Source organism: Antechinus flavipes, chromosome 3, assembly GCF_016432865.1.
Source record: "Antechinus flavipes isolate AdamAnt ecotype Samford, QLD, Australia chromosome 3, AdamAnt_v2, whole genome shotgun sequence".
Taxonomy (NCBI): domain Eukaryota; kingdom Metazoa; phylum Chordata; class Mammalia; order Dasyuromorphia; family Dasyuridae; genus Antechinus; species Antechinus flavipes.
Window position 1 is genome coordinate 339,062,734 of NC_067400.1, and position 10,528 is coordinate 339,073,261.

General features: G+C 37.5%; 1 protein-coding gene across 2 annotated transcripts in view; it reads right to left on the reverse strand.

Moving 5' to 3' along the window:
* UGGT1 (UDP-glucose glycoprotein glucosyltransferase 1) overlaps positions 1-10,015 on the reverse strand; it is a 102,532-nt gene extending 92,517 nt beyond the window's left edge. The window contains exon 1 of one of the 2 annotated variants that reach the window (XM_051985666.1): positions 9,694-10,015. In XM_051985666.1, coding sequence (XP_051841626.1) covers positions 9,694-10,000 — 307 coding nt within the window. In that variant the 5' untranslated portion in view covers positions 10,001-10,015. The remainder of the gene's footprint in view (positions 1-9,693) is intronic. The other variant, XM_051985667.1, reaches the window with a different exon arrangement.
* Between the last annotated feature and the right edge of the window lie 513 nt (positions 10,016-10,528).

The window sequence follows — 10,528 nt, forward strand, 5'->3', positions numbered from 1 at the left end:
TTTCAAGAATCTTACAATCTAATAAAGGAATCCTTATGCAAATGAACATATACAAAGTACGCTATTTGAGGCATTTAGAGATAGAGCATTAAACTTGAAGTCAGAAAGAATCTGAGTCCAAATATGGTCTCATAAACTGTGTGACCTCAGATAAGTAACTTAATCCTGTTTGCATCAGTTTCCTCAGCTGTAAAATGAACTGGAAAAGGTATCCACTATCTTTGCCAAGAAAATCCCAAGGAGTTAAACACAAATGAAATGACTGAACAAAAAAAGTACGTACAGAATAAATATGAAATAATTTAAAAAGGAAAAGCAATGGAATTAAGAGATGTAGGGAAAGGTCGCCTGTGAAGATAAGATTTTTAGTTAGGTCTTAAAGGAAACTAGGGAGATCAGCAATTGGAGCAGAAGAGGGAGAGCATTCCAGACATGAGAAACAGTCAGAGAGAATGTCCAGAGCAGACAGATGGAGTGTTTTGTTTGTAGAATACCCAGGAAACCTGTGTCAATAGATTTTTGAGTCAATGTTGAGAAGTAAAGTCTAAGAAGACCGGAAAAGTGAAAGAGTGGAGAAAGTGTTAAGTTATGAAGGGTTTTAAATGTCAAATAGAGCGTTACAAATTTGCCTTTGAAGTCATAGGAAGCCATTGTAATGGGGGGGACTCACATGGTCAGACTTTTTCTTTAGAAAAATCACTTTAAGGGCTGAATGGAGGATGAAGTAGAATGGGGAGAGACCTAGGTTAGGCAGACTATTAGAGTGATGACAGTATCAAAGGAAAGAAAGGGACATATTTGAGAGATGTTGGAAATGTAAAATTGACAGATTTGGCAACAGATTGAACATGGCAGGTTAGGGAGAAGGTTGAAAGAAATGTGAGATGGCAAGTCATCAGAGAGATTGGGGCAGGAAGAGTAGATTTGAGAATCATTAGCACAAAGATGATAATTAAGTTCAAGGGAGCTGATGAGAGTAAGAATGAAGTAGTAGAGAGGGAGAAGTTAAGAAAGCCCAGGAAAAAACTCTGAGATTCCTATGTTGGGGATGAGAACAGGGAGGTGCATAGATGATCTAGAGGAGATCCACAAAAGGAGTCAGAGTGGTTATCTGATCAGATGGGTAGGATGAGGACTAGGAGAGAATGGTGTTCTGCGAAACTCGGGAAAAGACAGTATCAAGGAAGAGTGGTCAAGCTTACATGAATTGATGCTAAGTGAAATGAGCAGAACCAGATCATTGTACACGGCAACAAGACTATTTGATGATCAATTCTAATGGACATGGCTCTCTTCAACAATGAGAAGTTTCACACCAGTTCCAATTGTTCAATAGTGTAGAAAAGAGTCATCTACACCCAGAGAGAGTCCATTTTTACTATGGAAAATGAGTGTGGACCACAACATAGCATTTCCACTCTTTCTGTTATTGTTTGCTTGCATTTTTGTTTTCCTTCCCAATTTTTTCTTTCTTTCTAGATCTGATTTTTCTTGTGCAGCATAAATATGTATATATTAGATTTAACATATATTTTAACATATTTAACATGTATTGGACTATCTGCCATCTAGGGGAGAGGGTGGGGGGAAGGAGAGAAAATTTGGAACAGAAGGTTTTGCAAGGGTCAGTGTTGAAAAATTACCCATGCACATGTTTTTGTAAATAAAAAGCTATAATAATAATTTTTTTTAAATTAAGGTCAAGGAGAATGAGGACTGAAAAAAGGTCACTAAATTTGGCAATTAGAAAATCATTAGTAATAAAATGATAGGAAAAGATAGTGATGAATGTTATAGGGAATGTGGGAAAACTGAGACACACTAATGTATTGTTAATGGAGTAGTAAAATGATCCAACCATTCTGGAGAGCAATCTGGAACTATGCCCAAATGGCTATAACACTGCACATACTCTTAAACCCAGCAGTACCATTACTGGATCTGTATCCCAAAGAAATCATAAAGGAAAGGACCCATATGTGCAAAAATGTTGGTAGCAACTCTTTCTGTGGTAACAAAGAGTGGATGCCCATTAATTGGGGAATGGCTGAATAAGTTTTGGTACATGTAGGTAATAGAATATTATTGTTCTATAAAAAATGATGAACAAGCTGATTATAAAAAAGCCTGGAAAGATTTAGATGAACTGATGCTGAGCAAAACAAGCAGAACCAGGAATACACTGTACACAAATAACAGCAAAAATGTGCAATGATCAACTATGAAAGACTTGGTTCTTCTCAATAATTCAGTGATCCAAAGTAATTCCAATAGACTTTGGACAGAAAATGCCATCCGCATATAGAAAAGGAACAAAGGAAACTGAATGTAAACCAATATATGCTATGTACACTTCTTTTTTCTGGGGTTTTTTTCTCTCTCCCATGGTTTTTCCCTTTTGCTCTGATTTTTCTCTCCCAACATGATTCATAAAGTAATGTGTATTAAAAATAAATGTATGACAATTAAAAAAAAAAAAAGTCATTAGTAACTTTGCAGAGAGAAGTTTGGAGGAAGAGGGGAGGAATGAAAATGTCAGATTATAAGGGGCTAAGAAAAGAATAAGAAGAGGACAGCAAAAGGTACTTAATGTTGACTGCCTTTTCAAGGAGTTTAGTTACAAAGGGTAAAAAATATGACAATTAATAGAAATAGAACAATCAGGTGAGATTCCCTCCCTTCCCCAAAACAGAACGAAAGGAGTTAATTGGAGAGGGAAAGATTGAAAATAATTTGGGAGGTGTGTGTGTGTGTGTGTGTGCGCACGCGTGTGTGCAAAACCTATGTCAAATTGCTTTATCATCTTAGGGAGAGGAAAGGGAAGGGAAGGAGAGAGAATATTTAGAACTCAAAATTTTAGTAAAAATGTTAAAAATTGTCTTTATATATAATTGTAAAAAATAAAATGCTATTTTAAAAAAGAAAATAGGTGAAAGACTGATGAGGACAGAGAAAGTAATCTACTGGTGGAAATGGGATAAAATGAGATCACATAAACAAGAAGAGGGATTAGTTCTGGTAAAGAGTAAGGACATTTTATAACAGGGATGGAAGAGGAGATTGTGGCATATCTAAGTGACAGGAGAAAATGGAGCTATTGTGAGTGGCCTCAATTTTTTCCTGTAAACATGATGCAAGATTCACAGCTAAGCGAGTGGAGGAATGGAGAGCCAAAGAAAGTTTGAGGGATGAAAAAATTTATAACAGCTGCTGGGGACAGTGATGAAGAAGACACAGAAGGCTTGCCTAGCAGCAGTGAAGACCCTCTTAAGATAAATTTATAGTAGACCTAGTCAGAACAATTTGTGATTTCATCTATTTTTATTTCATAGTATGTATGTATGCAAGAAGAAAACAAACAGTTGGAGTGATCCAATGCTGAACCTTGGCTTGATATAATCTGAGATATGATAAGGAGGCTGGGGGACAAGAAAATAAAACAGTGTAGAGCTAAATTAGTTCACTAAGGGGTCAAGATGGAGAAGAGAGTGGCTAGAGCAGGAGAGATGAGGTAGGAGAGAGGGGTCAAGGGACTGGACATCACAGTATGAATGAAAAAGTAGGGAAGACAGAGGGAGAAATGAAAACGTTAACAGATTATGGCAGAATAAGGAATTTCATTGAACATGGACTGGGTGACTGCAAGATCAAGGGAGGGTGTGAACATCTTTATGTGTAGCAGAGATGAGTTAGAAGATTAACTTCTTGTAGGGCCTAAGTAGGTTGAGAGATTAAGCGATTTAGATATCTGAGGAAGAATCAATATTTATGGTGAAGTCTCCTAGTATGAAAGTTGGAGTTGGGAAGGGGAGAAAAATTGTATAGAACTGGTTAAGGAAGGAAGGGAAGTGATCTGGGAGTCCATAGATCACACCTATTAGCATTTTTGATTACGTGGTAGACATATAGTATGAACCTCAAAGAAAGAAATTATTGAATTATGAAAGTGGAAGGAAAACCTGGAAGTAGCAATGGGGAGCAGGAATATTCCAATTCTCCTGCACAGACCAAAGAGCCAAGAAGAAGGAATGAAGATACAATCAGTTCTAGAAAGGATTGCCAGGGAAACTATATCATCAGGAAAACCAGGTATCAATAATAGCTAAGAGATGGAATGAGTGGAAAAGGAAAAGATTTAAGATGAAAGGAAGTTTGTTGCCTATGGAGGCATTCCAAAAGGCAGAGTAGAAGGGCTGGGTCTAAAGATGAAATTTTGGAATGGAAGTATTGAGAGTGGGAATGAGAAAATCATGTTGTAGAGAATATGGAATAAGATTTGAATGATGATGTACAGGAATTCAGAGTTACTGGCATGTGAAGGATATAATTAGGTATGAAAATGGTCATCTTTAAATGGAGAACACAACTCCTTTACCCTGAAAGGACAGATACAACAGGAGACAGGAAGCCTGAGATCAAAGAAAGGGTTATTCTTCTTTGCACCAGAAATTCTCTACATTCTGTTGGGAAACTGTGCTTGCAGCGGGAAAAAGAAGATGCTTGAACTGATAAAGATTTGAAAGTGGCTGATTTGGTAACTCTTGGTTTTAGACAGGTAATATTTACCAAGTTAAGGAAACGTCCATGCTAATGTTTTTAGCAGAAACATATATTGTATTTTGTCAAAAGCTTTTTCTGCATCAACTGATACAATCATAATTCTGTTGTTCTTGTAATGTATATAGCCAATTATTTCATTAACATATGACAAATTTATGTTTCCCAAAATAAAAACTAGTTTGGATGAAACCAGAAAGATTATAATATAATTATACGCCATTTGCTTGAAGATCCCAATTCAAAAAGGACTAAGTACTGACTATGTACAAGGCTTTGGGCTAAATCTAGAATAAGGGGGAAGAAACAATAACCCAGAAATGAAAGCCTGGTTACATAATCCTTTTTTTTAAATTATAACTTTTTATTTACAAGCTATATGCATGGGTAATTTTTCAGCACTGACTCTTGCAAAACCTTCTGTTTCAATTTTTCCCCTCTTTCCCCTCCCAGCCTAGATGATAGGTAGACCAAGACGTGTGAAATATGTTTAAATATATGGTTACATAATCTTTAAAAGTTGGTACACTACAACTAAGAAATCAAAGAAAAAGGAAATTATAGCAATTCTTTTTGTAGTGGTAAAAAATTGGAAACTGTAGCAATGTCCATCTACTGGAAAATAGCTGAGCAAGTTATGGAATATGTGATAGAATTAAGAAATTATGAAGGGGATGCTTCCAAAAAAACCTGAGAAAACTTGTATGAACTGATTCAAAATGAGAATCAGAATTTACAGAGTAACAGCAATATTGTAAAGGTAACTGGTAAAAGAATTAGCTACTCTGAACAATACAATGATTCACAACAATCCCCAAGGACTTATGCTGGAAAATGCTATCCACATCCAAATGGAGAACAGATGGACTCAGTGTAGATAAGAGGCATATTTTTTTCTCTTTTTCTTATTTTTTTCTTCTTCCAGAGCACAATTAATGCAGAAATGCTTTTGCATGACTTTATATATAGAAGAAGTACATGTCTTGCACTCTCAATGGTTGGGAGAAGGTATGGAGGAAGAGAGAGATTTTGGAACTGAAAATAAAAAGTGAATTTTTAAAAAGTCAATACATACTAATGATTAAGTTGAGAGTCATAAGATAGCCACTACCACTGGCATTCAAATCCTTTTAGACTACTCAAAGGTTCAGCAAGATTAAAAGATGTTCAGGTTGTACTAATTGAGGAAAATAATTGGAAAAAAACCCGAGGGAAATAAGTTTGGATTAGAAAGAACTAAGAGAAGGACAATTATGACTTGAAGTCAATGGGTCAAATGAGACAGACAATCTAAGGAAATTTTTAAAAAGAAGCTCAAGCTAGAACTTGGTGCAGTAGGAGTAGGAAGGAGAACGGAAAGAAGAGGGGCTGGGGGTAGGTGGAAAATATGAGGGTAGTGTAAAATGAACAGCTTTTTGGAATAAAACTGCATTAATGTTTTTAACTTGTGTCATATTAAATGAAGAAAGCAAATCTACATATTTATTCTTTATCTATTCTATATGTACCCTGAGAATCCTCCTTTGCACTATAATAATAGTCCATGTACTTTAACATAACTAAGATAGGAATAAAGGAGTGGGGAAAAAGAAGTGATAGAAAAGATATGCATTTGGTTCTCAGAAGACTCTGCTCCACTACTGATTATCTAAGAAAAAAATCAGTAAAAACTTATTATGGGAAGGAGAGATGGAAAGAACTACCAGAAACAACATACAGTAAAAGCTTGGCCAAAAAAACAAACTTAGCCCATTCAGTAGTTTTTTCTCAAAAGTTCTTTAAGTGTGTATGGCAATATGTGCATTCTTAGAAATGTAAAGTGTTCTCATCAATCAATAACTTTCATTTTCCAGCTTCTAGCCACTACAAACAGGGCTGCCACAAACATTTTGGCACATACAGGTCCCTTTCCTTTCTTTAGTATCTCTTTGGGGTATAAGCCCAGTAGAAACACTGCTGGATCAAAGGGTATGCACAGTTTGATAACTTTTTGAGCATAGTTCCAAATTGCTCTCCAGAATGGCTGGATGTGTTCACAATTCCACCAACAATGTATCAGTGTCCCTGTTTTCCCACATCCCTTCCAACATTCCCCATTATCTTTCCCTGTCATTCTAGCCAATCTGACAGGTGTGTAGTGGTATCTCAGAGTTGTCTTAATTTGCATTTCTCTGATTAATAATGATTTGGAGCATATTTTCATATGTCTATAAATAGTTTCAATTTCTTCATCTGAGAATTGTCTGTTCATACCCTTTGACCATTTATCAACTGGAGAATGGTTGAGTAAATTGTGGTATATGAATGTTATGGAATATTATTGTTCTGTAAGGAATGACCAGCAGGATGATTACAGAGAGGACTGGCGAGACTTACATGAACTGATGCTGAGTGAAATGAGCAGAACCAGGAAATCATTATATACCTCAACAACGATACTGTTTGAGGATGTATTCTGATGGAAGTGGATCTCTTCGATAAAGAGAGCCTTAATTGATCAAAGATGGACAGAAACAGCTACACCCAGAGAAAGAACACTGGGAGATGAATATAAACTGCTTGCATTTTTGTTTTTCTTCCTGGGTTATTTATACCCTCTGAATTCAATTCTCCCTGTGCAACAAGAAAACTGTTCGGTTCTACACACATATATTGTATCTAGTATATACTGTAACCCATTCAACATGTAAAGGACTGCTTGCCATCTGGGGGAAAGGGTGGAGGGAGGGAGGGGAAAAATTGGAACAGAAGTGAATGCAAGGGATAATGCTGTAAAAATTACCCTGGCATGCGTTCTATCAATAAAAAGTTATTAAAAAAAAAATCAATAACTTGCCAACTTGACATAGCAGGACTGAGAACACTACAATGGAATAGCCTAATAAATGCAAAGCACAGCACTGACAAACTCTGGGTGTGTGTGTGTGTGTGTGTGTGTGTGTGTATATGTATATATATATAAATATATATAAAATATCTAGACAGATAGATCATTTTCTCTAGAATACAGGTCTATCACCCAATTTTTTTCATCTGTAAAATGAAAATCATTTTCTCTAGAATACAGGTCTATCACCCAAATTTTTTCATCTGTAAAATGAAAAGAGTATCTGGGAGATACAATATAGAGATTCATCCTGGTGAAATGTAAAGTGCATTAGAAATGGAATAATATCTTTGAATTTGAATTTTGGATTTGCCACTTTATTTGCCCAGTCACCTTTTTGAACCTTAAATTTATAATTATGAATTCAGAGATATAAGTGACTTTGGAGGCCAGTGTTCTACAAACAGATATTTAATATAATTAATAATAACATGTGGAGTGCTTTGAATTCCTTGAAAAATATAAACCAAAAAATGTAATATAATTATCATTGATTTTATTTAAACAGTAGTGCCAAATCATGCAGATATAATTTACAACTCACTTTATTATTAATAAAATAAATAATTATTTTAATTTATATTAAATTTAATTTATAAATAAATATATTTATATTTTAATTATTAAAAATTAATAATAAAATAAAATAATTATTATTTCGATATAAATGAAGGAAGCCAAATGAAAAGAACACTATCGTAAGATTATTTCTTGAGTCATAATTTTGCTTTTCTGATAATAAAAATTAAAACAAAGTGCTATTTAACTAGTAGACCTGTTTTGTTGGGGAATCAGAATAGGTAACAACCATTTATTACAATTTCATTGAAAAATAAAAGTTACATGCATAACATTTATACAAGCATGTATTAAAAGGCAACTGAAAATAAGACATTCAATTGTTGCACAAAGTGCTATTTAGTTAAATAGACTGAGTACTGATAGTACAAAACTAACTTCTGAAGACTACACTCAAGTAGAATGGGAAACATAATCATTATAACAAAATGTAACTGGAGGCTTCCAAAAATTCTTCATGAAAAGCTGACATTTTTTACAAGGCCATTCTGGGATCAAAATTGCGCCACTCACTGTTATCAGAGTGAAAATCTCCTTTAGTGTCTAATACTTAAGGAAATAATATGTTACTTGAAATATACAAAAAAAAATGCTAACTTCCAAACTTGTCAAAAAATGCAATTAAGTTTATATATGAGTCAACAGACAAGTCTAGATCACAGAAATGACTTTGTTTGGCAGTGAAGACCTTGAGTTTCTGCCAGGACAGTGCAATATGAAAATGAAACCTCATTATCCAACATCTAGCCGACAAAATGGGATTAAAGAAGCAATATACAACCCCAATTTTTATTTGAAACGTCATCATTTCCAAAGGACAAAGATCTTTTCAAAACCAGCCCTCAGACCTCTGGAACATCGTTTGCTTATATAAAGTTTGGTCTAAAATCACATAGGGAAGTGGGTAAGAGTGATGGGCCTGAACTCTGGAAAATCTGAATTCAACCTGTAACTCAGATACTTATCTATGTGACACCAGAAGAGTCACTTAACTTCTCTCAGCCTCAGTTTACTCATCTATAAAATGGGGGTTACAGCACCTACTTCACAGGCTTGTTATGAAGTTCAATGCCAACAACATAGGTAAAGTGCTTTGCAAATCTTAAAATACTATAGAAATGTTAGCTAACAGCTTTCCCCACTTTTGCACTTTTATTGTATTCTCAATTGTGGATATCAAAGTCCTTTAAAAGGGGTTGCATTATTAAACATATATTAACAGTTAACAACTTATTTATACGGCACTTAAGTGGCTGAAAACATTTCCCCTGAGAGTTTTGCATGGAAATCATTTCCTTCATCCAGAACTGGCTAAGAGGCAGGAAGTTATTACTAATTCCACCTCAGCTGGGAAAACTGAGGTACAGAGTCAGTACACGCTCAAGGTTATCAACAAGCAGAGTCCACTGACCCCCTCGCTCCCTCAGCTCGCCGTCTAGGGAGCACGTGCACGCACCAATCTCTTTCTCTTCCCCCATCAAACCGCCACTTGAAGCACCCTCTGAGATGCCCATTCTACGGAGAGAATAAACTGAGGCCAGGAACCAGGCCATCTATTTCGCTAGTCCCAGTCCCGGCACTGCAGACCTAGCGCCCTCCTCCCCGCCCCCCAGTCTCGTCCCGATCTTCCAATGCCTGCACATCGCCTCCCACTCGTCCTTCCCAGGTACCTGTCACAGGGCGCGCAACTGCGGCACAACCGCCGCCGCCGCCGCCTTTTCTCCTCCTGCTCATCCCGGAGCTGGACTCACGCTCCGCCCGCAACACCGACGGAGCTCGGGGGGGCGGGAGCAGCTGTGGCTGCCGCTCCAGTGAGCAGCTGACACGCTCCGCTCCGCTCCCGTCCTGTCCCGCCCCACTCTGCCCAGTCCAGCGGCACCGGCTCCTTTCCGAGGCTGGCCTGAGGCAGCAGCAAACAACCCGGGTCGCCGACCACCTAAACTTCCGCTTCCGCATGCCCGGAAGACTTCCGGCCATAGAGTGACAGAGCGGGTCCCACAATTGCCAGAGCGTCGCTCGACCGCCATCTTCAATCCCGGAACAGTCATTCTCGGAACAGTCATGCCCTTTCTCAGTTGACAGACGCCTCGTTTTTGTCACGAATATGCTGGCTTTAGTTCTCGAGAGCTGAATGGCCTTGGTCTCCTTTCTCCGCACAAGTTTTCTTTTGAGGGGTCGGCTCAGTTTACGAGATTTCGCGGCGATTTCTGGCCTGGGCAGAGCGACGGAAGAGACTAGCCTGCCGTGCCACGAACGGTAGAGCCCTCCTACCCGACCTCCCCCATGGCGAGGCGTTGTAGTGTCCTTATCTGCAAAAATAGGGATAATTAAGGCACCTATCTCCTAGAGTTATGCAGGATAAAATTAAGTAAGGCAGCTTGCAAAGCCTTTGTACTAGACCCAGTGCTAAGCTCTTGAGTGAAGCTAAAGCATAAACCCTGCCCTCAGGGAGCTCGCAGTCTAGTAAGGAAGACGTCAGGAAAAATGCAGACCAAATATGAGAAA